Here is a 23,941-nt window from a genome sequence, read left to right as displayed (position 1 = left end):
TTCATTAAAAAACACTGAATGTTTTTCCAATGTAGCATTTTAGTTTCACTAATTTTTTTCATTAAATTTTTTTGAGGTTCTTTTAGTGGTTGCCTGGCTACTTTAGAGTTTGCCATACATTAGAGTTTGCCATACACATCTTACCAAAATCAGCTTTAGACTTATAGTAGCTTAATAACAGTGATATATAGAAATGTTACTCCTATGTAGCTCTATTTCCTTTCTCCCTTTTTTTGTGGTACTGTAATACATATTACATCTCATTAATGATGCAAATGAAACAATACATTGTTACAGTTACTACTTTACCATTTGTTGTCATCCTTTTAGCCCATTAAAGCTTTGCTGTCACCCACTTCCTTTGTGTATTATTGGCGACATATTACACATATATTACATTACAATATATTATATTACAGTGTTATAAGCCCAACAATATATTTATATTATTTTATACAGTTGTTTAAGTCAGTTATGAGAAGAAATTAGAAAAAAATATGCATTTACAAAATGTCTTTAATAATTACACAATTACCTTTGCTGATGGTCTTTTGTGGGGATTCGAATTACCATCTGGGATCACTTGCTTTCGGCCTGAAGAACTTCCTTTAGTATTTCTTCTGGTGGGTTGGCTAGCAACAAATTCTCTCAGTTTTTGTTTATCGGGCAAATCTTTATTTTACCTTCATTTCTGAATAATAGCTCTAGCTTCAAGTTAACTAATTTTTTTTTTCAGTTCAAATCTATTGAGCCTTTCCAGTACGTTTCTTATTTCAGTTATTGTACTTTTTAATTCCAGAGTTTCCATTTGGTGCCTTTTTATAATTTCTATCTCTTAAATAATATCCTCTCTTTGATGTCATTGTCATCAATGTCTTCCTTTCCTTCTTTTTCATGCTTTCCTTTAATTCTGTGACTGTATTCGTAATGCCTACTTAGAAATCTTTTGTTATTGTTGTTAAATCTGACATTTGGTTGCTCTTACAGACAATTTCTGTTCCCTTTTTTTTCTGCCCAGTATAAGAGTCATACTTTCCTATTTCTTTGCACATCTCTTTTTTTTTTTTTACTGGAAACCTGACATTTTAGATAATATATAGTAGCAACTCTGAGTACTGTTCCACATTCCCCAACCCCATTCCAGGGCCTCTTATTGAGTGGCAGTGGTACTGGAAAGACGCTCATCACTCCTTCCCTGACCACACACACCCAGCTTTTTCTTTTTTCTTTTTTTTTTTTTTTTTGAGATAGATTCTCACTCTTGCCACCCAGGCTGGAGTGCAATGGTGCAATCTTGGCTCAGTGCAACCTCCGCCTCCTTGGTTTAAACGATTCTCCTGCTTCAGCCTCCCGAGTAGCTAGGACTACAGGCGTGCACCACCACATCTGGCTAAATTTTGTATTCTTTAGTAGAGACAGGGTTTCATCATATTGGACAGGCTGGTCTTGAACTCCTGACCTTGTAATCCACCTGCCTCAGCCTCCCAAAGTGCTGGGATTACAGGCATGAGCCACTGCACCCAGCCCACCCAGCTATTAAACTTCACAATTTGCCAGCTGATTGTTCTGATGTTTTCAACAATTTCCTTGTGGCATAAATTGTTATATAAAAATAATGCAACCAAACTGTGGCTCCTTTGAAGGAATGGTGTCTGAGATTTCTGTTTGATACTTGTTCTGACCCCAGGAGGGCTCCTCTCAGCTGTTGTATTTCCTAGTTCTCTCCTGCAAACTACTCTGCCTACAGTCTAGGCTATATCTTCATTAGATCCATAAATCTCTTCCCCATTGCTTTTCACCACAGTTTCCACTGTTCTTAAGGGAACCTTTAAATTTAAACTACTTTATACTTTGTTGTAAATGACAAGAGATTAGGAGCTATCTGTTTGAAACAGAGCTCTGGGGACAATGGCAAACTTTTCTGAGTGACACTTCTGCCTTAGGAATTGAGTGTTTGGTTGAGAGGGTAGAGTGGCAGACGTGGCACTGTAGCCAGAGGTCTTCTTACTTGTGTCTTCTGGCATGGAACTACACCCTTGGGAACCAGAGGAAGGGCTCTTTTCTCAGTATTCTCAAAACGTCACACCCAAGGTAGAGACTTCCCACTTCTCAGCTGCACTCAGTTGGGACTTAAGCCTCAGCAACAGGCAGCTGGGGCAGGATTAGAAAACTAAAGCCCTGCTCTTGTACCTAGCTGGGAGCTAGGTGTTCTTGACTGCAGGAATCTGGAGTAGATGCTGAGTTCACCCTCACTGAGCTGGGAGGAAGAAGGGAGGGAACAGTCTTGGTTCAAATACCACAGAGTCTGTCCCCTCTCTTACCAAATTTTTGTAGATTTTCTTGAATAGATGTTTCTTCATTTGCCATTTGCTCTCAGGGCCATTACTAGAGACTTTGAGAGAGAGAGAGAAAGAGTGTGTGTGTGTGTTATTTAATAATTTTTACCAGTTTTACTCAGTGGAGCGCCTCACACTATCATATCACAAGTCCAGAATCTCAATGCAATTATATATTAGGTTGGTGCAAAAGTAACTGCGTTTCTTGCCATTACATTTAATGCTGTTCCTAGAAACGTAGGAAACATTGGAACAGAGCTATTCCTAGAAATGTAGCCAATTATATATGAAGGAAAGAAAATAAACATTCATCACTAAAATCTTGCAATTAGCTGAAGAATAGAAGGCAAGAGAATTCTTGAATTCAACTAGAACACACCCATATTACAAAGACCTACATACTTTCCACAAGATAGAAGCCTCACCAGCTAGTTCTTTTTTTGTTTGTTTGTTTGTTTGTTTGTTTTTGAGATGGAGTTTCACTCGTTACCCAGGCTGGAGTGCAATGGCGCGATCTCGGCTCACCGCAACCTCCGCCTCCTGGGTTCGAGCAATTCTCCTGCCTCAGCCTCCTGAGTAGCTGGGACTACAGGGGTGCGCCACCATACCCAGCTAATTTTTGTATTTTTAGTAGAGACGGGGTTTCACCATGTTGACCAGGATGGTCTCGATCTCTTGACCTTGTGATCCACCCGTCTCGGCCTCCCAAAGTGCTGGGATTATAGGCATGAGCCACTGCGCCCAGCCCTCACCAGTTAGTTCTAATGCTAATAGAGGATGCATCAAATATAGTAGAAAAATGATTGTACCAGTCTGGAAAACAGGAAAGAGCAGTATGCCTGACTGGAGGTACTACCTTCCTTCTACTTTGAATGTGTGTTCTCTATTGTAGTTATACGATAGCCACCCTCCACTCTCTATTTTATTTACTAAATTCTTTAAGCTATAACTTTATTGGAAAAACTCTAAAATCTTTAGTTCACTTTTTTGTTGTTGATTCCCAGATGTATTGTAGAAACTGAAAATTTAGAAGAAAGAGTAGCTGTGGTGAGTCGAATAATTGAGATTCTACAAGTCTTTCAAGAGCTGAACAACTTTAATGGTGTCCTTGAAGTTGTCAGTGCCATGAATTCATCACCTGTTTACAGATTAGACCACACATTTGAGGTAGGTTTATACATGTGTTTTTAAAATGAACTTTCATTCCCTATTACAAAAATTAGAATTTTAACAATTATTATCTTTAATTTTTAAATGTCTCATTTGTCGTTTTAGTAGCAGATTAAATGACTGAAATATCTAAGTTTTGTAATGAATCGGTTGCTTTTTAAAAATTAGGCATTCCTATTAAAATATATTCACTTAAATTAAAATATATTCACTTCTAGCTTAGGTCCCAGCCTAAGCTAGAAGAGGAAGAAACTTTCAGCACTTAATTTGTAAGATAATATATAATTAAATGTTCACATAATTCTGTAAGGAATGACATGATAAACTAGATCTGTCTCTTTCTCACACACACTTTAAGTAAATTTATACTGAGGTCTATGAAGATAGTCTATTTGAAACAGTATTACAGTCATAGAATCAAATTAATACTATTGTATTGGGCCTTTCTGTTAGCCTAGCTTTTTGTTTTTTTGTTTTGTTTTCTTTTGATAAGACCTTTAATTTCTTTTGTAAACTTATGGCTCCTATTTATTTTTTCTTATAGCAAATACCAAGTCGCCAGAAGAAAATTTTAGAAGAAGCTCATGAACTGAGTGAAGATCACTATAAGAAATATTTGGCAAAACTCAGGTCTATTAATCCACCATGTGTGCCTTTCTTTGGTAAGTATTTCTTTCTTAATTTTTATTGCATTTCTATATAAAACAAAACATTTATTTCAATAAATGACTGAAAAATTACATGTGTAGTATGCCAGCAGAAAATACTTGTTTAACCAATGTTTAGCACCTGAGTGCCCTTAGAATTTTTCTCATTAAGACTTTTTAAGGTCAAGTCTAATATACATTTCGTTTTCTATTTTCATCTTAGGCAGCCATTAGAAATTATATAATACTTTTGTTTTTATATTCATAGAAGCCTTTTTAATTGAATTTTAGTAAGCTAAATACAGGAGAGGCATGGCCAAACTCAGTTATATTTATAATCATTTTTGTAAACAGTTTCACATGGCTAAATATCATGGTGTGCCTGTGCCTTTGGGCCCACAACTCTGGCACATGAAAATTTTATTCTCTTCATCCTCTCTTATTTTTCCCCTTCTGCTTCCTTTTAGAACTGAATCTACCTCCTGAATCTCCCTTTCTGTAGGTCCCTCTATCTTTTTCCATTATTTATTTCCTGTATTTCATGTATTCAATTATCTCTTTCCTACTGTCATCTTTTCTCTGCCTGAGTATATACTCTGATGATCCTTCTTTTGAATGTTTACTGAAACTATGATCTCTCTCTAGTCTAGTATGTGCTGTAGTTTCTTCTAGCCTTTTCCTCATCTACATGTATTTTTTCTATGTAATTTTAAGTTACACATATAACAATGTTATGTCCTGATATTTTTAAAATTTTATATATTTTTTTCCCCACATTTTATTGTTTGGGTTTTAGAGCAACCATTTTTGTATTTACTTCTAATCTTTTTGCAGTGTACATTGTATATAATTGTAATTGTATGATGTGCATATTAAGTTTACTTTATTCACTTAACATATATTTTTGTATTCTATTAGATAATCTTAGTAATTATATAGAGTGGCTGCATAATATTCCATAAAGTTGGACAATTTGTTTAACCATTACTCTGTGATTGGACACATGGTTTCCAGCTTTTTTTGCTTTCTAAATAATTTTCTGATTTAGATTTTCATTTATACTGTTTTTCTGTATTTGAGAATATCTTCTTGAGACAGATCACCAGAGGAGGAATTACAGTAGTGCTCCCATCTCCACGGTTTGGTTTCAGTTATCCATGGTCAACTGTGGTCCAAAAACATGAGATATTTTGAGAGAGACCACATTCATGTAACTTTTATTACAATAGATTGTCATAATTGTTCAATTTTATTATTAGCTTTTTTAAAAAATATCTTATTGTGCCTAATATATAAACTAAGCTCATAGGTATGTATGTATGTGTATGTATGTATGTATATATGTATAGAGTTTAAAACTCTCCATGGTTTCAAGTATCCACTAGGGATCTTGGAACATACCACCTTTGGATAAGGGTCTACTTTACATAGGTTAAAAGGGGTCCATCTTTAAACTGTTGATAGGTATTTTTAAGTTGCTTTCTGAAAGGCTGCCATGAGAAGTGTATGACATTTATGCTGCCATCAAGGGTATGACAAAGCAAATATCCCATGTTTTCCAATTTTGGATACTTTTTTTTTTTAATTTCTGTTATTACTACTAAGTTATTTGTTAAAATAATTTCCATTATTTGATTACCATGGACTTTTTTTCATACATTTCTTTAATATTTGCATTTCCTCTTGTCCATGTCCCTTTTCATATATCCTGCAAACAATCTGCCTTTTACTTTTTATCATTCACATGTTTAGTTTTAAATTCTACAATCTGTCCTTTCTCATTCTGATTTCTATTGTTTCTAATCTTAGAAAGTTCATATAATCTGGTAATTTAATATTCAATCATATTTTCTTCTAGCATTTTTATGACTTTCAAAATTATATTTAACTCTACTATCAAACTGAAGTATCTTTGATATCTTATGAAATACTCAAATTTACTTGCCCACCAAATTATTTATTTGTTAATCCAGGTTTATTGAATGATTCTTCTTTTTCCCTGTTTACATACAGGACCTCCTTCTTTAATACTTATTATGTCCCACTGACTTCTTATACCCCTACCATAGTTTTAAGGATTGTCACTTTATAATCAGTGATTCTCAGCAGGGGGCACTTTTGTCCCCTAGGGACCATTTAGCAATGCCTGGAAGCATTTTTTTAATTGTCCTAATTGGGATTGTGCTGCAGGCATCTAGTGGGTAGAGGATGGGGATATTGCTAACATCTGGCAATGCACAGGACAGTTCCCCACAGTCCATAAGTATCCGGTCCAAAATGTCAGGTGTTGCTAAGACTGAGAAACCCTGCTATATAGTTTTTCGCAGTGATAAAGGTGATTCTTTAGGGTTTCTTTAGTACCTTTTCTTTCTTTTTTTTTTTTTTTTGCCAATTTTGCCTATTTATTTTTCCAAATGAACTTTATAAGTTTAGGTGGAGGGGGATGCCCCCAAATATAACTGGAACAAGCTATCAGTTAATCTGGAAAGAACATTTACTATATTTAGCATTTCCCTTATTTTTCCTAGGTATTTTTGGTTTGATATTCATTCAGTTACCTTTAATTCCAAGAATTTTAATTTCCTTGGGTTCTCTAAATATTTAATCATGTTGCTTCCTTTGAGCTTATTTCTGTGTTATGCTTTAATTGGTCATTACCTTCCCAAACAAAGCTTTAAGAATAATGGCAGAAATAAGCAGCTTATTTTAAACTCAGTTTTAGCAGAGATAAAGTGTAATTTTACTACTTGCTTGATTAAATGGTTTTTAGCCTTTTAAGAAAGCATCCTCCTTGCTACAGAATTGCTTCATTATTTAAAAAATACTAGCATTCAATTTATATCTACAAACATGTTTTTAAAAATTAACTCTATTTGTAATATAACTTTCTCATCTCTATTTTTACTTACTTGCTTTTTCTTCAAAAAGATAGTCTCTAATTTTCTGCTGATTTTATGAGGTTTAAAAAATCACTATTAATTCCTAGTTTTCCTGAGGACTTTCCCCTACCCCCTGCTTTTTTTTTTTTTTTTTTAAAGACAGAATCTCACTCTGTCACTCAGGCTGTAGTGCAGTGACACCATCTTGGCTCACTGCAACCTCCACCTCATGGGCTCAAGCGATTGTCCTGCCTCAGCCCCCCAAGTAGGAGGAACCACAGGTACAAACCACTATGCCTGGCTAATTTTTGTATTTTTTTTTTTGTAGACATGGGGTTTCAGCAGGTTACCCAGGCTGGTCTCGAACTCCTGAGCTCAAGCGATCCACCCGCCTTGGCCTCCCAAAGTGCTAGGATTACAGGTGTGAGCCACTGTGCCCAGCCTGACCTTTTACATTCTTGATTAAAATACTGAATTCATTTATTTTCTGTTCCTGGTAAAATATTAAAGCCTGTATGTTTTTGCTTAAGTATGGTGACTATATTACCAGTTCATTCAAGAGAACTGGAAAGGCTCTGGATATATCTGACGTTATGTCATTCAATCTGTGAGTGTATATTTCTTGAGTCCTACTAAGTACTAGGACTATGTCAGGTGCCTAGAGAAGTGAAAAATACACAGTCACTGTGCTCACCTAGCTTATAGTCATGCTACTCATGATACCCTGTGGTTTCTGGTACACAGACATGAAAAGACCTCAGGACCCATTTATTGACTGGCCCCTGCTACTCCATCACCCTGATGGTGGGTATTTATTCATATTAACTGAAACTGTCCAGAGTCCTCTCTCAGATCGTTGTAAACTTAACTGATCTTCTTAACATGTTCTTTAATTTTTGTATTTTTAGTAGAGATGGGGTTTCACAATGTTGGCCAGGCTAGCCAGGCTGGTCTCAAACTCCTGGCCTCAGGTGATCTGCCCACCTTGGCCTCCCAAAGTGCTGGGATTACAGGCATGAGCCACCGTGCCCAACCATAACATGCTCTTAAATGAAAGAAGTAAGTTTCAGACCTATTTTAGAGTATGATTTCAATAAGGTATTTTAAGGTGAGTAAGTGTGATTTATTGAGTGAATACAAACATATGTAGGTACTTTGATAGGTACACAAAGTTTGATAGGTATAGCCCACCTGCCAGCCTTCATACCCTTTCTTCTTGCTCATCTTCCTAGTTACTGAGCCTCTGCTCCTTTAAGGTAGTTTATCTACATCTGACCCTGGTCAGTTTTGCTGCCTTATCTTTGCTATTCTTAAGCTAAAAGTTACCAGTCAAGGGAGTCAGACAGCCTTTCATGGAGTTCTTACCCAGTGGGTAAAGCCATATGTTATTGCTGCTTCTGAATTCCATCTTGTCTATATGATAGTTTACAGAAACTCCTTCCATATTCTTATCCAAAATTTCTGGATTCTGTTTTTCAAACCCCTTCTATGGGGGAGGGTCAGGGACAGCAGCTGATGTTTCCTCTGTTACCTTACCAACATTCCCATCTTTTGCTGGCACTATCACCATTTACAGAATAAAAGTAGGGCAGTTACTCCTTCCAAAGCTCTGCCAGATGTTTCAGGTCTATATCAGTTTTTCTCCATAAACTAAAATATTCTACTTACAGGTAGAATGGATATGTGGCTAACAAATGAATTTTTTCAGCTGGGCATAGTGGCCCATGCCTGTAATTACAGCACTTTGAGAGGTTGAAGTGAGTGAACTGCTTGGGGCCAGGAGTTTGAGACCAGCCTGGCCAACATGGCAAAACCCTATCTCTACCAAAAATATAAAAGTTAGCCAGGCATGGTGGCGCATTCCTGTAGTCCCAGCTACTCAGGAGGCAGAGGTACAAGAATCGCTTGAACCCAGGAGGCAGAAGTTGCAGTAAGCTGAGGTTGCAATGAGTCAAGATCGCACCACCACACTCCAACCTGGGTAACAAAGTGAGACTCTGTCTCAAAAATAGAATTTTTTTTTAGGTAAAAGGAAGTACCTTAATCAGGTTGGTCATCTGTGTACAAACATACAAGACTTTAGCATTGGCTTTGCCCTTTGTTTTTACACAGCTCTGATCTTGTATCCTCCTTCAGTTATGTGTAAATTAGCTTTGTCTCCATTCTTGCTTTCCAGCTATTTTAGAATTGACTCTCATATCCTGGTCTGTCTTTCAAATGCCTCTCTTCTATTTTAAAATAATATACTTCTTTCATTCAATCAGAAACATTTATTGAATACCTCTATGTGTTATGTCCAGGGCTACATGCTAAGAATACACAAATAGATATAGTTCCACAGTTTCTGCTCCCTCGAAAGAGCAGAGAAATAAGTCATAGCACTGTGTAGTAAGTATCACACTGTATTGTAGAAAAGTATAGATTGAAGTGTGGACAAATGCTATAGAAATCTAGAATCCTAAGCAGCCACTTTCTCCTGGAAAGGGTGGGAAAGACATCAGCAAAAAAAGGTAAAACCTCAGCCGTCTTCTTTATGTCATAATGCTGTCTTTTCCCTTTCCCTAGAATAGCTGCCTCCAGAGTAGGGTATGTTAAATGATACACTGAAGTACAAGAATAACTATTTGTTTATATATTTTTTAAAATATGAAAAACAACTAAGCTTTACTGTAAGTATATAATTCTCGGGTTTTTGTTGTTTACATATACACTATGTTTTTATTAAATTATATATGTGTATATAGAGAGAACATGAGGATAGGTGCTTAAACATTTTTTAACTGATTCAGTGTAAGATTAAAGTTTGGACACAACTGCTGTGATCATTTGTTATTTTAGCTAGCCATCAGTTAGGCATAAAATAATTTCTATATTTCATCCTGAACTATCCCAAAGTGCTACTTATAAGCATTTTCACAACTTCATTCAAGTGTGCTTTCAAAAACAAAGCTGAGAGTCTTCATTCCCACTGCCCCCATTTCCTCCCCAAACCAGTTAGTCAGTTCTTGGAAAGTCTACCTCTTAAATATTTATCCACTCCCCATTAGTCCCATAGACACTAGGGCAGCCCTCATCATCTCACCAGGACTATTGTCAGCCTACTAACTGCGCTTCCTGTTACTGGTCTTAACTCCTTCCAACCCATCTGGCTTCACAGTACTAGAATAATCCTTCTAGAATGCAAACAAAGATCCTTATAATTCCCTAATTATCTCCTAGATAAAAGTTAAGCTGTTTAACAAAAAGCATTTCATGACCCAGTCCAAGCACTAATACACACAAACTCTTCGCAGATGGACCATCAATCTGTGACCAATATGGAAAGTTGATTTGGGCTGCCACTGAATATGCATACTCTTATGGACATGTTTGTCAGACTGAACACTGAGCTGAATGGATCATGCAACTTGTGTGGAGGAGAGTATAATGGCTGAAAGTAAAAGAGCCAAATGATAGGCAGAAGTGAAAATAAAAAAGCCTGTGCTTACTAGAACACACAGTAACTTTGTCTTATGAATGTATCATCAAGCATAGCCTAGGCGCTGAAAAATAACCAAGTAACTAATGCACTTAATAACTGGATATGTTTAAAAACCAAACAGGCATTAATGTTGATCAGATTTCATTATTGCTGATTTGTTCAATATTGATTTGGGTCCTTTTATCTTTTCAAGGATATGACCAAAGATTTCTGTGGTATGCCACTACCACAAAAGCATTTAGAACTATAAACCCAGCCCTTGCCTGTGTCTGTCATATCCTGCCACTCTTCCTCTACACCCCATGCATCAAACCCCTATGGTCTAGCCGTACTGAAGAGCATATTATCTCTAAGTATGCCTTTCAAGCAAGCTTCATCATGAATCAGTGCCTTTATACTCACTGCTGCTTTGCTTAGAATGCCCTTCTATCTTATTCTACTCGTTACAGCTCTCATTTGTTGAGACTTACTTTTTTTTTTTTTTTTTTTTTTTTTTTAGATGGAGCCTCACTCTGTCGCCCAGGCTGGACTGCAGTAGCACAGTCTTGGCTCACTGCAACCTCCACTTCCCAGGTTCAATCAATTCTCCTGCCTCAGCCTCCTGAGTAGCTGGGATTATAGGCATGTGCCGCCATGCCCAACTAGTTTTGTATTTTTAGTAGAGACAGGGTTTCACCATGTTAGCCAGGCTGGTCTTGAACTCCTGACCTCATGATCTACCTGCCTTGGCCTCCCACAGTGCTGGGATTACAGGCGTGAGCCACCATGCCCGACCTTTTGAGACTTATTTTGCTTTTTTTAATCCTCCCAGCTCAAGACAGAGTTTGGAATACCTCCTTTTTGCTCTCATATGCATTACTACTAATATAGCACCTCCTAGTATATAGCAGTTAGCAAATTATACTGTAGTATAATTTGGTTCAAAGTTCTGGACTCCCTGAGGTCAGGAACTCCTTAAGCACTGAACCACTAGAGGTCTTTCTCATCTTTGTACCTGCAGTACCTAATGCAGTACTTGTCTTACAGCAGAGACTCAGTACACATGTGGGCAGTGAGTGAACTCAGATATTCACACTCCCTTTTCCTTCCCCAAAACATCATAGTCAGTACTTTGGGGGAAAAGGTAAAAGCATAAGAAGAGTATTAGGGCAAGATGCAACAACAGCATCAACAATCACAACTATAGCTAATTAATACTTAACTGTTGTCAGGCTATATTTTAAGCTCATACATACATTCACTCATTTGTTTTTCACAGCAACCCTCCTGTCCTAAATTTACAATGAGAAAAGCTGAGGCACAGAGAGACTAATTAAGCAATTTTCATGAGATCATGCACTTAGGCTGGGCACAGTGTTCTCACACCTGTAATCCCAGCCCTTTAGGGGTCCAAGGCGGGCAGATCACTTGAGGTCAAGAGCTCAAGACCAGCCTGGCCAAAATGGTGAAACCCCATTTCTACTACAAACACAAAAATCAGCTGGGTGTGGCAGCACATGCCTGTAACCTCAGCTACTCAGGAGGCTGAGTCAGGAGAATTGTTTGAACCCAGGAAGTGGAGGTTGCAGTGCACTGCACTCTAGCTTGGGAGACAGAGTGAGACTCCATCCCCTCCCCCAAAAAAAAGAAAAAATTAACAATAATAATAAGATCACATATAGAGAAAGCAGCAGAGCTGGTTCCAGAGCCTTTATGCTAGAATAGGAAGTACCTGTTATTCTGTTCATTCTCCTTCTTGTCCAGTGTACAACTATAGTGTTGGGGAAACAGGAAATCAATTACAGGGTTGCCACTAAGTCTAGAAACTATTGAAGACCAGAATATACATAAATTGTATGCAGTCTTTTGTTTGACAGGCTTGGAAAACCTTCCACATTTCCATGAGTAATCCTATCCAAATAGTACTACTTCTGAACTGCAAATCATAACAGCCTCTTGTGGGGCCACCAGAGTTGACTAAGCAGAAACTATGATCCTCTGAATGTAGCATTTTTCCTGTTTGCCAGAAATGATGTGTCATTAGTGACAAAGTTAGTCTTAAAGTTCCTTTAACAAAACTGTGATTTACCTCAAATAACAATGGTTTGGAGGGGGTATGGAAAATTGGTTATTCTTCCTAAAAAATGTATTAATTTTATTAAACTTGATCTCTCCCTTTTTCTTGGATGTTTATAAAATTTAAGTCTTTCACAAGTACTTTCTCTTAATCTGCTGTTTTTCATATCATGGAAATCTAAGCCTTTGTTTTTTTGTTATGGCAGTTGAGATGGTACAGTAGAATATACACACAATTAATGAAATAGAAAAAAACTCGCATTTTCCTTCTTTACCCTTGAAATCATTCCGTTGTATCTTCTAGGAATTTATCTCACTAATATCTTGAAAACAGAAGAAGGCAACCCTGAGGTCTTAAAAAGACATGGAAAAGAGCTTATAAACTTTAGCAAAAGGAGGAAAGTAGCAGAAATAACAGGAGAGATCCAGCAGTACCAAAATCAGCCTTACTGTTTACGAGTAGAATCAGATATCAAAGTAAGTTGAATTATTTAAAGATTCATACTTCTGATTATAAACTACCTAATAAAAGGCAGGTTTATTTTATAGGGGAGAAAAAGTAAAATCAACCTTAAAAGAAATTTACTTAGATTAAATGTTTTCTTTCCATGAATTTCAAACTAAATTTATAATTTTTAATATTAATTTTTTTCTTTGCATTTATTTTAGAGGTTCTTTGAAAACTTGAATCCAATGGGAAATAGCATGGAAAAAGAATTTACAGATTATCTTTTCAACAAATCCCTAGAAATAGAACCACGAAATCCTAAGCCTCTCCCAAGATTTGTAAGCATTTGTATATTTATTTCTTTTACATTTATATACTTTTTCCAGTTGTCATCTACATCTGGTGATGTCATTACTACCATATGTGTTACATAGATGAGTTTTCTATAAAGGTATTTGGGGATGAAGTATACATGTGATAGTTAAAAGTAATGAAAAAGTACTTAATAATTATGCCCAGGAAGATCCCACTTACTTCCAAATAAATGAATATTAATATTAATTTGAGGAAATCTTGATACCAAAGATGATGAAATTGAGCAAATATATAAGTTTTTAAAATTTTGTTACCTCAAAAAGTTATTTATTTAAGATTTTAAGAACAGGAAATTGAATGAATTTATACTAATTCATGTATAATAAATATATCTACTTATGACATTTTAAAAGTAATGACTTATTAAAACTTTTAACTATGAATCAGCCATAAAATACCAAGTTTTGCTAACAATACTTTCTTGGGAAAATAAAGTTTCCATTGTTTTTTGTTACTTTCAGTGCCTGGCCAAACATATTCAGAATCATCAGCTCACTGATTTGACTATGTACTCTCTTATTCATAAAAAAAGTAAAAAATCTGCCAGGTGCAGTGGCTCGTGCCTGTAATCCCAACACTTTGGGAAGCCAAGGCAGGTGGATCACCTGAAGTTAGGAGTTTGAGACCAGCCTGGCCAATGGTGAAATCCTGTCTCTTAATGAAATACAAAAAGTCGGGCACGGTGGTGGGTGCCTGTAATCCCAGCTACTTGGGAGGCTGAGGCAGGAGAATCACTTGAACCCAGGAAGTGGAGGTTGCAGTGAGCCAAGATCGTGCCACTGCTCTCCAGCTCCAGCCTGGGAGACAGAGCAAGACTTGTCTCAAAAAAAAAAAAAAAAAAAAAAGTAAGTCAAGAAAAGAAGCTGGAATTAAACATAGGTGGCTTCTAAGTGACCAAGATAAATCACGTGTCTTTTAATTAAAGTGTATGCAATTGCCTGACAAGAAAATTTCTCAAGCCCTTGTTCAGTTTTTAATAAGATGAATTAAAAACAGAAAATTAGAAATAGGTATATAATCTGCTGCACTGAGGCACTCTGATATAACACTGAGAAATGATCATTTTGCAAGAAAAATGCCATAAAACATACATACGCAAATGAAAATTGGGGTAATTCAATGCATTTGTAAGTATCTCAAATGGTCCTAATGGCATCACTGTATTACAGGATAGGAAGGTATTGTAATTCATAGTGATGATCGTGGCTTTTCAGCAAGGTTAAATTTGCTCAAAATAGTCTAGATTAAAAACCAGGGAGGGCCGGGTGCGGTGGCACACGCCTGTAATCCTAGCACTTTGGGAGGCCGAGGCAGGTGGATCACGAGGTCAGGAGATCGAGACCATCCTGGTCAACATGGTGAAACCCCGTCTCTACTAAAAATACAAAAAATCAGCTGGGCATGGTGGTGCATGCCTGTAATCCCAGCTACTCAGGAGGCTGAGGCAGAATTGCCTGAACCCAGGAGGCGGAGGTTGCAGTGAGCCGAGACCGCGCCATTGCACTCCAGCCTGGGTAACAAGAGCGAGACTCCGTCTCAAAAAAAAAAAAAAAAAACAGGGAAATACACATTTCAGAATAACTTCCATCCAAAAATATTTTAAATAACAACACTCTAATATTTATAGGACTAAAAGTTATTTAAAGAAATGCATTCTTTAATAATTTAGATACCCAGGGCTTCAGCAAAATAGAATGTTAACACTTTAAATTTTCTACTTTTATTTGAATCATTATGTCCTTGTTAGTGAATTATGATTTTCCTCTATATTAGCTGATTTTTACCAGGCACATATAGAAGACTCTTCCTTTCTACTACAGTGTTTAAAGTATTGTGTTTCTTTTGATATGTCTACAGCCAAAAAAATATAGCTATCCCCTAAAATCTCCTGGTGTTCGTCCATCAAACCCAAGACCAGGTACCATGAGGCATCCCACACCTCTTCAGCAGGAGCCAAGGAAAATTAGTTACAGTAGGATCCCTGAAAGTGAAACAGAAAGTACAGCATCTGCACCAAATTCTCCAAGAACACCGTTAACACCTCCGCCTGCTTCTGGTGCTTCCAGTACCACAGATGTTTGCAGTGTATTTGATTCCGATCATTCAAGCCCTTTTCACTCAAGTAGGTGCAAAAATTCTAAGTGCATTAAGGTATTCGTTAGTATTATACATGCTAGAGGTAAAAAAGAATCTATTATTTTGTATATATGTGAACTTGTAGATAAGTCAAATGCCATTTCAAAAGATACCATTATTAAAATATAAGACAAATTCTAAACTCCATCAACTTGAAATTTCTAAAAAAAAAAAAATCTGCTAGAACAGCCCTCTTTAAATTTATGGTACTTTAATGAAAGAGACCTAGTGATAAAACTGGCAGTTTAAATTTCATTTGAGCTTTTCAAATGCATTTCTCATATCCAGAGGAAATGAAGATTACTTTTAAACTCTACAATTAATTGTAGTCCCATATTTCAAATGTTGCCTGCCCCAGAATTATTATACAGGCTGAGTATCCCTAATCCAAAAATCCAAAATCCAAAATGTTCTAAAACCCAAAACTTTTTAAACATCAACATGATGCTCAAAGGAAATGTTCATTGGAAGATTTCAGGTTTTTCTATTAGGGATGCTAAATCAGTAAGTATGATGTAATATTCTGAAATCCAAAACACTTTTGGTCCCAAGCATTTCAGATAAAGGATACTCCCCATCAATTTCTTTAGTAGCTTTAAATTTTGCAGTGTATAAGATTTAAGCCCTTCTTGTCTACCCAGTGGTACCCTCATGGTATATAATGTCTGCTATTACACTGTCTGTGCTTTTCAGTGCAGCCAAACAAATCTCACAGACTGCACACTACTGCTTATCCATCTCTTATTTCTAGACCAGCACTGTCCTGTAGAAATATAATGTGAGCCACATGTATAACTTTAAATGTCTAGTAGCCACATTAGAAAAAGCAAAAATATTTTATTTAACCTACTATATCAGAAATATTGTCATTTCACATGAAATCAATAAAAGAATTTATGATTGAGATATTTTATGTTCCCTTTTTTTGTTCTAAGTCTTTAAAACCCAGTGTGCATTTTACACACAGTACATCTCAGTTCAGACAAGCCACAGTCAGATGCTCAATAATCACATGTGGCTAGTGGTTGCCAAACTATACAACTTAACCTTTATTTGGTCTTTTGAAAGGCTACCTTTTCAATCTAGATCACCATTAATTTTCTAATTAATTTCATGTGAAACTTTAAAGCTCTTCTAAGAATCTTTTCTCATTTGTTCATTATTGAATCACAACTTGAATTCAGTCACCTTTAACTCTTTCATGACCATTTCTACATGCTCTTACTGTTGGCTGTCTTAGCTCGATGTGCTTATCAAGTTCCCCCCTAATACTTGACATAATAGAATCTAATACTGGAGGCAGCATGACATTATTATGGGGGAGGAAGTTGAGAAGCACTAACCTCAAAGTTAGAATTTCTGGTTTATCATTCCAGTCTGCTAATTTGCTTTATGATTTCAGAAAAAATACTTTTTTTGTACCTCCTGGGGGTCAAATTAGATTTTTAAGATTCTCTCAGTTGGAAGAAATGTACCTAAAAATATACTTAAAATAATTCTTTGGTAGTGTATTATTTTGAAATTTGGTCCAGAATCCCACTGGTTTCTTCCTGTAGTATACATACATTTGTAGTTACTGAGTAGTCTTTGTGCCATCTAAACTGTATTTGGGCTGGGCATGGTGACTCATGCCTGTAATCTCAACACTTTAGAAGGCCTAGGTAGGAAAATCCCTTGAAGCCAGGAGTTTGAGACCAGCCTGGGCAATATTGCGAGACCCCATCTCTCCTAAAAAATAAAAAAATTAGCTGGGACTGGTGGTGTGTACCTGTAGTCACGGCTACTTGGGAGGCTGAAGTGGGAGGACTGCTTGAGCCGAGGAGTTTGAGATTGCATTGAACTGTGATCATGCCACTGTATTCTAGACTGGGTAACAGTGAGACCCTGTCTCAAAGTGTATTTGTCTTGAGAATACTGTGACTTGGCATTATTTGGTGACTGAAGATCACTGAGGTTGTTTTTTTTTTTTTTTTTTTTTTTTTTATAAAATTTTTGGTAGAGATAGGGTCTTGCCCCATTGTCCAGGCTGATCTCAAACTTCTTGCATCAAAACAAACCTCCTGCCATAGCCTTCCAAAGTGCTGGATTACAGATGAGCCACTGTGCCTGGCCATGGAGTCATGTGACACAAATAATAAGCTGTAAGATATTTTTGATAAGTTCAAATAAAAACACCAAATAAAAAAATTCCCATTCTCCCCAACTTGCCAAGCCCCTAAATTAAGTAATGAAATGAAACCGGCACCTTTTCAGTACATATGATTTAAAATCATTATTTATTCTGACCCATTTAATTCTTTGCAGGAATTTTTTTCCCCAGAGCAAACAGCTGTAGGTCTGTATCATTAAGGAGTCTCAAATAAATGTGTTATTGAAACCACATAAAAGTCATGAATTGCAAATTCTACTTCTCTTTGTTTAAGTAGCTAAAAATGAAAGAGGTGTAAAAACAGGAGAGAAGCACATTAAGTTCTCTACTAGTGCTGAATCTTTAAATGACTCAACAGGGAAGAAGAAATCATTCTAGAATGCAGTGCTCTGGATCCTGCTTTGTTATAAGTAGTTACGATAGTATTAACAGTATTAAACAGCTGGACAGGTGGAGAAAACACTGTTTCAGGAGTTAGGCTTTGTAATCTTAGACTTGAGGGTTTTCTCAATTTCTCTTCATCTGTGATAAAGAAAAACCTTGAGCCGGGCACGGTGGCTCAAGCCTGTAATCCCAGCACTTTGGGAGGCCGAGGCGGGTGGATCACGAGGTCAAGAGATCAAGACCATCCTGGTCAACATGGTGAAACCCCGTCTCTACTAAAAATATAAAAAATTAGCTGGGCATGGTGGCACGTGCCTGTAATCCCAGCTACTCAGGAGGCTGAGGCAGGAGAATTGCCTGAACCCAGGAGGCGGAGGTTGCGGTGAGCCGAGATCGCGCCATTGCACTCCAGCCTGGGTAACAAGAGCGAAACTCCATCTCAAAAAAAAAAAAAAAAAAAAAAACCCTTATTACTGCTCCCTTTGCCTTTGGTAAAAATTGAAAATAGCCATGTGCTATATTAATCCCTTCCTTAAAACTACTCAGTTGCCTTTGTGTATTTAAGGTCTCCTCCACATGCTTTTGTCTTCACTTTTGCCTAACAGATCTGTGAGTGTCAGAAGATCACCCAGAGCTTCCAACTTGCTACCCACTGTTTAGCCACCAGAGTGAATACCTACTTTCTTGTTTCCCTCAGGGCCTGACAGAAAAGAACTGCCTTAATTGCAGTGGATATCATCCCAACATACTCCACTCAATACAAAGCAGTACAAAGTTCCATTGTTTAAGTTTTTCAAAAGGCAAAGTTTGAGTAGAATTTTTTTATCAGTTACAATACTGTTATTTTTTACTCTTACGGTTTTTCCCCAAAGTAATTACTTTTAAACCTATAATTAATTCTTGGAGCCAGTGTCTCCTACATGTTTTACTCCTTGCCAAGCACTTACATGTCTTCATTGGGAAAGCTTGCAGTCTTACTGAGAGATTAAAAATATTCATAATGCAAAGAGATTCATAGTTAAATTCTAAAAAAGTGATGAATAAATACTGGAGAAACTTATTGAAAGATGACCTCAGAATGGGCAAGAATGGTCATGGAAAGCTTTGTGGTAAAGACAGGGCAGAGAAGTGGCCACCTACTTAGTGCTGCCACATATACATTCAAATCCCTGTTCCACACCTTACCCTGGCCAGGTCCAGCTTTGAGGTGATGACGACAGCTGCTGAGAAAATGAGAAAAGACCACCAGCTCACTACTTGTTTCTACTGCTATAGTAGAGAGGAGAGAATGATGAACGGCTCTTGTTACCTTCCTGTTTGAAGACTCCCTGGTTGTAAAAGGGAGTCAGAGGTCTCTGTATCTCCATCCCTTAGGGGGACTCTTTACCAGCAAAAAGACTGTATTACAAGCATGTTAAGCTGATATGCGAGGCTTTTCCTCCTGGAAGATTGGTGTAGGTGATGAGTTTCTAATCTCAAAAACATGTGTGTTTAACTGGCTTTTATAGGTTTAAGAAGTTATCTATCATTTATATATTTTTTTCTATAGGAAAATGCTTGCTATCAAGAATGACTCCTATGTAAACTGGGGAGTATCTTTCAGAGTGGTTTCAACCCTGACTGTGTAGTTCAGTCTGTTGAGGAGCTTTAAAAAAAATATGTAGGCCCAGCCCACACTAAACTGACATTGGTACCTGGGCATCAGTATTTTTTAAAAACTTCCCATAGGATTCTAATGTACAGCCAAGATTGAGGACCATTTGTGTGTCATCTGGGATTATGCTTAATAAATTAATACTGTTTTAAAAATTAATTAGATTTCATTCCTAACTCATTATTAGTAAATTTGTTCAATATCTGACAAGAATTTCTAGCATATATTTCTTGATTAGAGCGTGTAAATTTCTGAAATAATTTTTGTAGCATTTTCCAGGCAGTAAGACGAAGCAACTAGTGCCCCAAATTTACCAAATGCATGAGTCTAAAAAAGCCTCTGCTATATATAAATATACTCAAAGCCAAGTTTACATCTGTGTACACAAGTGTGCATGCATATGTATAATTATTCTTTAAGAATGACTGCAGTTGTAACAGTCATGAACTTTGTGCTTTAATTTTATTCCTATTCCTATAATGTATTCAGTGTACTATCATGTTCTCGAGGCCTATCTCCAGGAGATATATATATATATTTTTTTTTCCAAGAAAAGTGTGACATATGTAAGTAGGTAAACAACAAAGCTAGATACTCCTTTAATCTCTATTACGTCAGATCTCTGGCTTCCTTTTACAACCAGGCAATCTTCAATTATAGGTGACTAATAGGAAAGAAAATCATTGGCAGAGCAACAGCTTCATGTAATTTCAGAATATAAAAATGAATTTTAATCTTCTGAAAGGTAATATTAGAATTAGCTGGATTGCTACACTTAGGAATCATAGGTTCCAAATAAATACTAGTACATATGGAAAATAGATAATGGGACAGATTACTTGAAATGAGGGCTGCCTAGAAAATAAGACTACCATGTCTATATAAACAATCAAGTTAACAGAAGTCATGACAGCCAAACCTGGAATGTGAGATTATCTTCCTTCTGACCAAATGTGCTTGAATAAAATTAATGTTCCAAGTTATGTGAGAGATTGCTTAGAGTGTAAAAAAAATATATGAATTAAATCAGCTCAGTCTAGTATTATTTTAGTCTCGTGGATATTATAATGTTATCTGTTCCATGTGTTGTTAATATGAGACACCATAATATAAAACAACTATATTGATTTAGAAACAATAGTATTGATCATTTAGCCTTTTGTCTCAGTTTTCCTACTTCAATGCTCTTGGGGCTTTCACTTTTGATTTTCAATTTTTTTTTTCTTAAAATAATATTGTTGAAATTAGACTTTCTAAATTTAAATTTATCAGAGTTTCCTATGTAAAATGAGTCCTAGCACCAAATGTTTATTGACTTTTTTTAAAAAAATGTTTATGACTATAAAAGGAAAAACCCTGTATCACTTTTGAGCTTGTTTAAATATCCAGAGTGCTAGTTATTTTGTGATGAGAACATACACCCCAAGAACATTTTTGAAAGACATGTAATTAGTAACTCTTTTATTTTTCTATTTATATACAATAAATTTACTTGTTTTACAAGTTTGAATTTTCAAAATAATCTTTAGTAAATAGCATATTTATATACATCCAGTTGAACTTTTTGCTTGAATTGGGTTTCTAAATTTTAAAAAGTCTTTCAGTAATATAGGATATTTTAGTGTTTTCATGAATGTTTTTCATTTAATTATTATGAGATCAAGTCAATCTAGAAGGAACCTTTTAAATTCCCAATATGATACCAGTTTTTTCTTCTCATAAGTAGTAATGAGCTTTTACTATAAATGGTTACAGCGTTCTTTAGAATGACAATAACATTTTCATCATAAATACAAATTTTTGCAGATAAGTTGAATATATCAATGAAAGAAAAAAATCTACTTTTTCTTGTTTCCTTTCACAGGCAATGATACCGTCTTTATCCAAGTTACACTGCCCTATGGCCCAAGTTAGTATATTTGGCTTAAGACTCATAATTCTTGCTTTGGCTTTAAAAATCAAACCAAGTATAACCTTTCCTGCTAAAACTCTTCTTGGGTCTGGCAGCATTGGTACCTTGCTTGCAATGTCCTAGAAGTGAGGCCTTCACTTGTGCTATCTTTTGATCATAAATGATTTGCTTAAATTTATGGATTTTTCATGCTTTTTACAAAATCTTGTTTCTGTCTTAAAAGAACATATTAAATAAGTGGCTTCCACATTTAACCATTTCTTTTTTCCAACTGTAGAGTTCTAAATATATTTTAATGCTCAACTTTGAAAAAAAAAAAGCAAGAGCATGCATGCGCATATGGGAATGCTGGCAGCTACATGCAGTTTCTAAATCATAAAATATACTTAGCCTGATGGCAGGATAGATTGTAGACAACTGCTTTTGACTTTAGAATAACTTTCTTATAATTGTAATCATTCAAAGTATAGCCTAAATACTGATAAACAAAATAAAGCTCCATTTTAATTTTAAGGTAAACTAACAATTCACTAAATTTCATTGTATTAATTTTTTTAAGCCAGTTAATATTTTTTACTGTCCTTTCATACAAGTAATTTCAAAATGTGTACAATGGAAAATACTAGTTACCAGCTGAGTTAACTGTATATTCGCAAGGAAAAAGGTAGGTGATCAAAATGTTGATCATTTTAATAGTATCAGTACACAAAGTACTCTTTTTAAGATCTATATTGTTATAACATATAATTGACAAAAAGCTTAATGCTTAAAGGGAAAAAAAGTGCCAAGTATAATTTTGAATGATGGTTTAAGTATTTTTTTCACGTCTTTTTTTATGATGTGTATAAACTAACAACCAACGTAAGTGTTGTTTTCCAAAGTGTAATTATTTATATGCCTACCTTACGTTCTTGTTACCATAAATGTCTGTAAGAGAGGTTCCAATTAGTAGCTTTACTTACCTTTTTTGTGCCAGTTCACCAACTTAGTTCACTAGATTTTAGTGTAATTTCTGTTTTCATTGTCAGGGCTGCCTCAGTTGTCTTGAATAATGCCCATTGCTGGTAAAATGTTTAGGTTTAAAGTATAATGAGCCTCTTTTTGCTTACAGGCAAAGGAGAGCCTATAACTAAACAAAATGAGGAGAGCCCCCTCACCTAGACACTATGATTCTTTCCCTTGCATCCTTTGAGAGAAATGCTAGGGAGAGACATTAGAGAGACTGGTTAAGAGCAGAATCTCTACTCCCAGGGACTATCCAGTAAGGTGGGGAAGTTCTATAAATTCTAATAAAGTCAAAGAAAAAAGTGAACCCATTATAGAGTTTAAAATTACCATTCCAAAGATTTTCAATAGCTCACTGTCTCCTAGACATCTGAGAATCAGACCCAATTAAAAATTCCAATAATGGATTAACGGTGGGAATGTTACTTTGTTCAGGCAAAATAACAGAATATCTTAGGCAGCTTTTCTCTAAATATTCTGCTAAAAAATGTCTGCATGCTTTTATGGCAGTTTGCTTTAATAAATGAAATACTATTGGGTATTGGTTTATTGAACTGCTTTTGGTACTTCTATACATTGCTTTTAATTATAAGCAGTTTCCAGCTAAGCCTTTTCAAGATAAATAAATGAAATAAAATTCCTGCGAACTTTTTCTTAAAAATTTAACATCCTACAGGATCTGCTTCCGTATCATCTATAAGTTTAACCAAAGGCACTGATGAAATGCCTGTCCCTCCTCCTGTTCCTCCACGAAGACGACCAGAATCTGCCCCAGCAGAATCTTCACCATCTAAGGTAAAGGAGGAAACCTTGTTATGTAGAAATTGGAATCATTACAGTTACATTATAAACTGCTTATGTCAGGTTTAGTTCTCACTGGGATAAGATAACATTTCAGAGTATATGGGCTTAATCGTTTAAACAAGGATTACATATGGATTTAGCATGCAGTAATGTTTATTTCTTTTCTTCTGACGGTAGTTTTTTGGCATGCTTTAAAAACCATTGTAAACCTAAGGCTATGGTTATTTTCGGGAAAAAAACAAAAGCTTTAATCTATAAAGTAAGAAGAGTTTGGTTTCAGGCAGTTCTTTAAAACATACAGAGAGAAAATGCTGAAGCTTTGTATGAAGGCACATTATAAGTCAAACTGTATCTTGGCATGTGCTAAAAGTTATTTATCTGAGCCCTTAATAGTAAATCTGACATACTTTTAAATGGAGTTTTCATGAAAATTCTGGGTTTGGAAGATACTCTAAAGGCTCAAAATAGCTGTTATTTCTACTTATTTAAATTTATTTCTTTTTGGC

General features: G+C 35.9%; 2 protein-coding genes across 5 annotated transcripts in view; one reads left to right on the top strand and one right to left on the bottom strand.

Annotated features, from left to right (window-relative positions):
• The window catches only part of ARHGEF33 (Rho guanine nucleotide exchange factor 33), a 141,903-nt gene that overhangs the window by 6,746 nt on the left and 111,216 nt on the right, over positions 1-23,941 (bottom strand). The gene's annotated exons all lie outside the window — the stretch shown is intronic.
• The window catches only part of SOS1 (SOS Ras/Rac guanine nucleotide exchange factor 1), a 134,094-nt gene that overhangs the window by 105,922 nt on the left and 4,231 nt on the right, over positions 1-23,941 (top strand). Inside the window, exons 16-23 of one of the 4 annotated variants that reach the window (XM_074396201.1) lie at positions 3,341-3,503; positions 4,051-4,168; positions 7,361-7,453; positions 12,873-13,045; positions 13,238-13,354; positions 15,249-15,513; positions 21,579-21,623; positions 23,308-23,426. In XM_074396201.1, coding sequence (XP_074252302.1) covers positions 3,341-3,503; positions 4,051-4,168; positions 7,361-7,453; positions 12,873-13,045; positions 13,238-13,354; positions 15,249-15,513; positions 21,579-21,623; positions 23,308-23,426 — 1,093 coding nt within the window. Of the gene's footprint in view, positions 1-3,340; positions 3,504-4,050; positions 4,169-7,360; positions 7,454-7,776; positions 7,837-10,325; positions 13,046-13,237; positions 13,355-15,248; positions 15,514-21,578; positions 21,624-23,307; positions 23,427-23,941 lie in introns of those variants that run through there. The other 3 variants (XM_039475303.2, XM_039475304.2, XM_074396219.1) reach the window with 3 other exon arrangements.

The sequence above is a fragment of the Saimiri boliviensis genome, chromosome 1 (genome assembly GCF_048565385.1).
Source record: "Saimiri boliviensis isolate mSaiBol1 chromosome 1, mSaiBol1.pri, whole genome shotgun sequence".
In the NCBI taxonomy this organism is placed as follows: Eukaryota; Metazoa; Chordata; class Mammalia; order Primates; family Cebidae; genus Saimiri; species Saimiri boliviensis.
The sequence above is the reverse complement of the archived record's forward strand: the minus strand, read 5'-3'. Positions and strand labels throughout refer to the sequence as shown.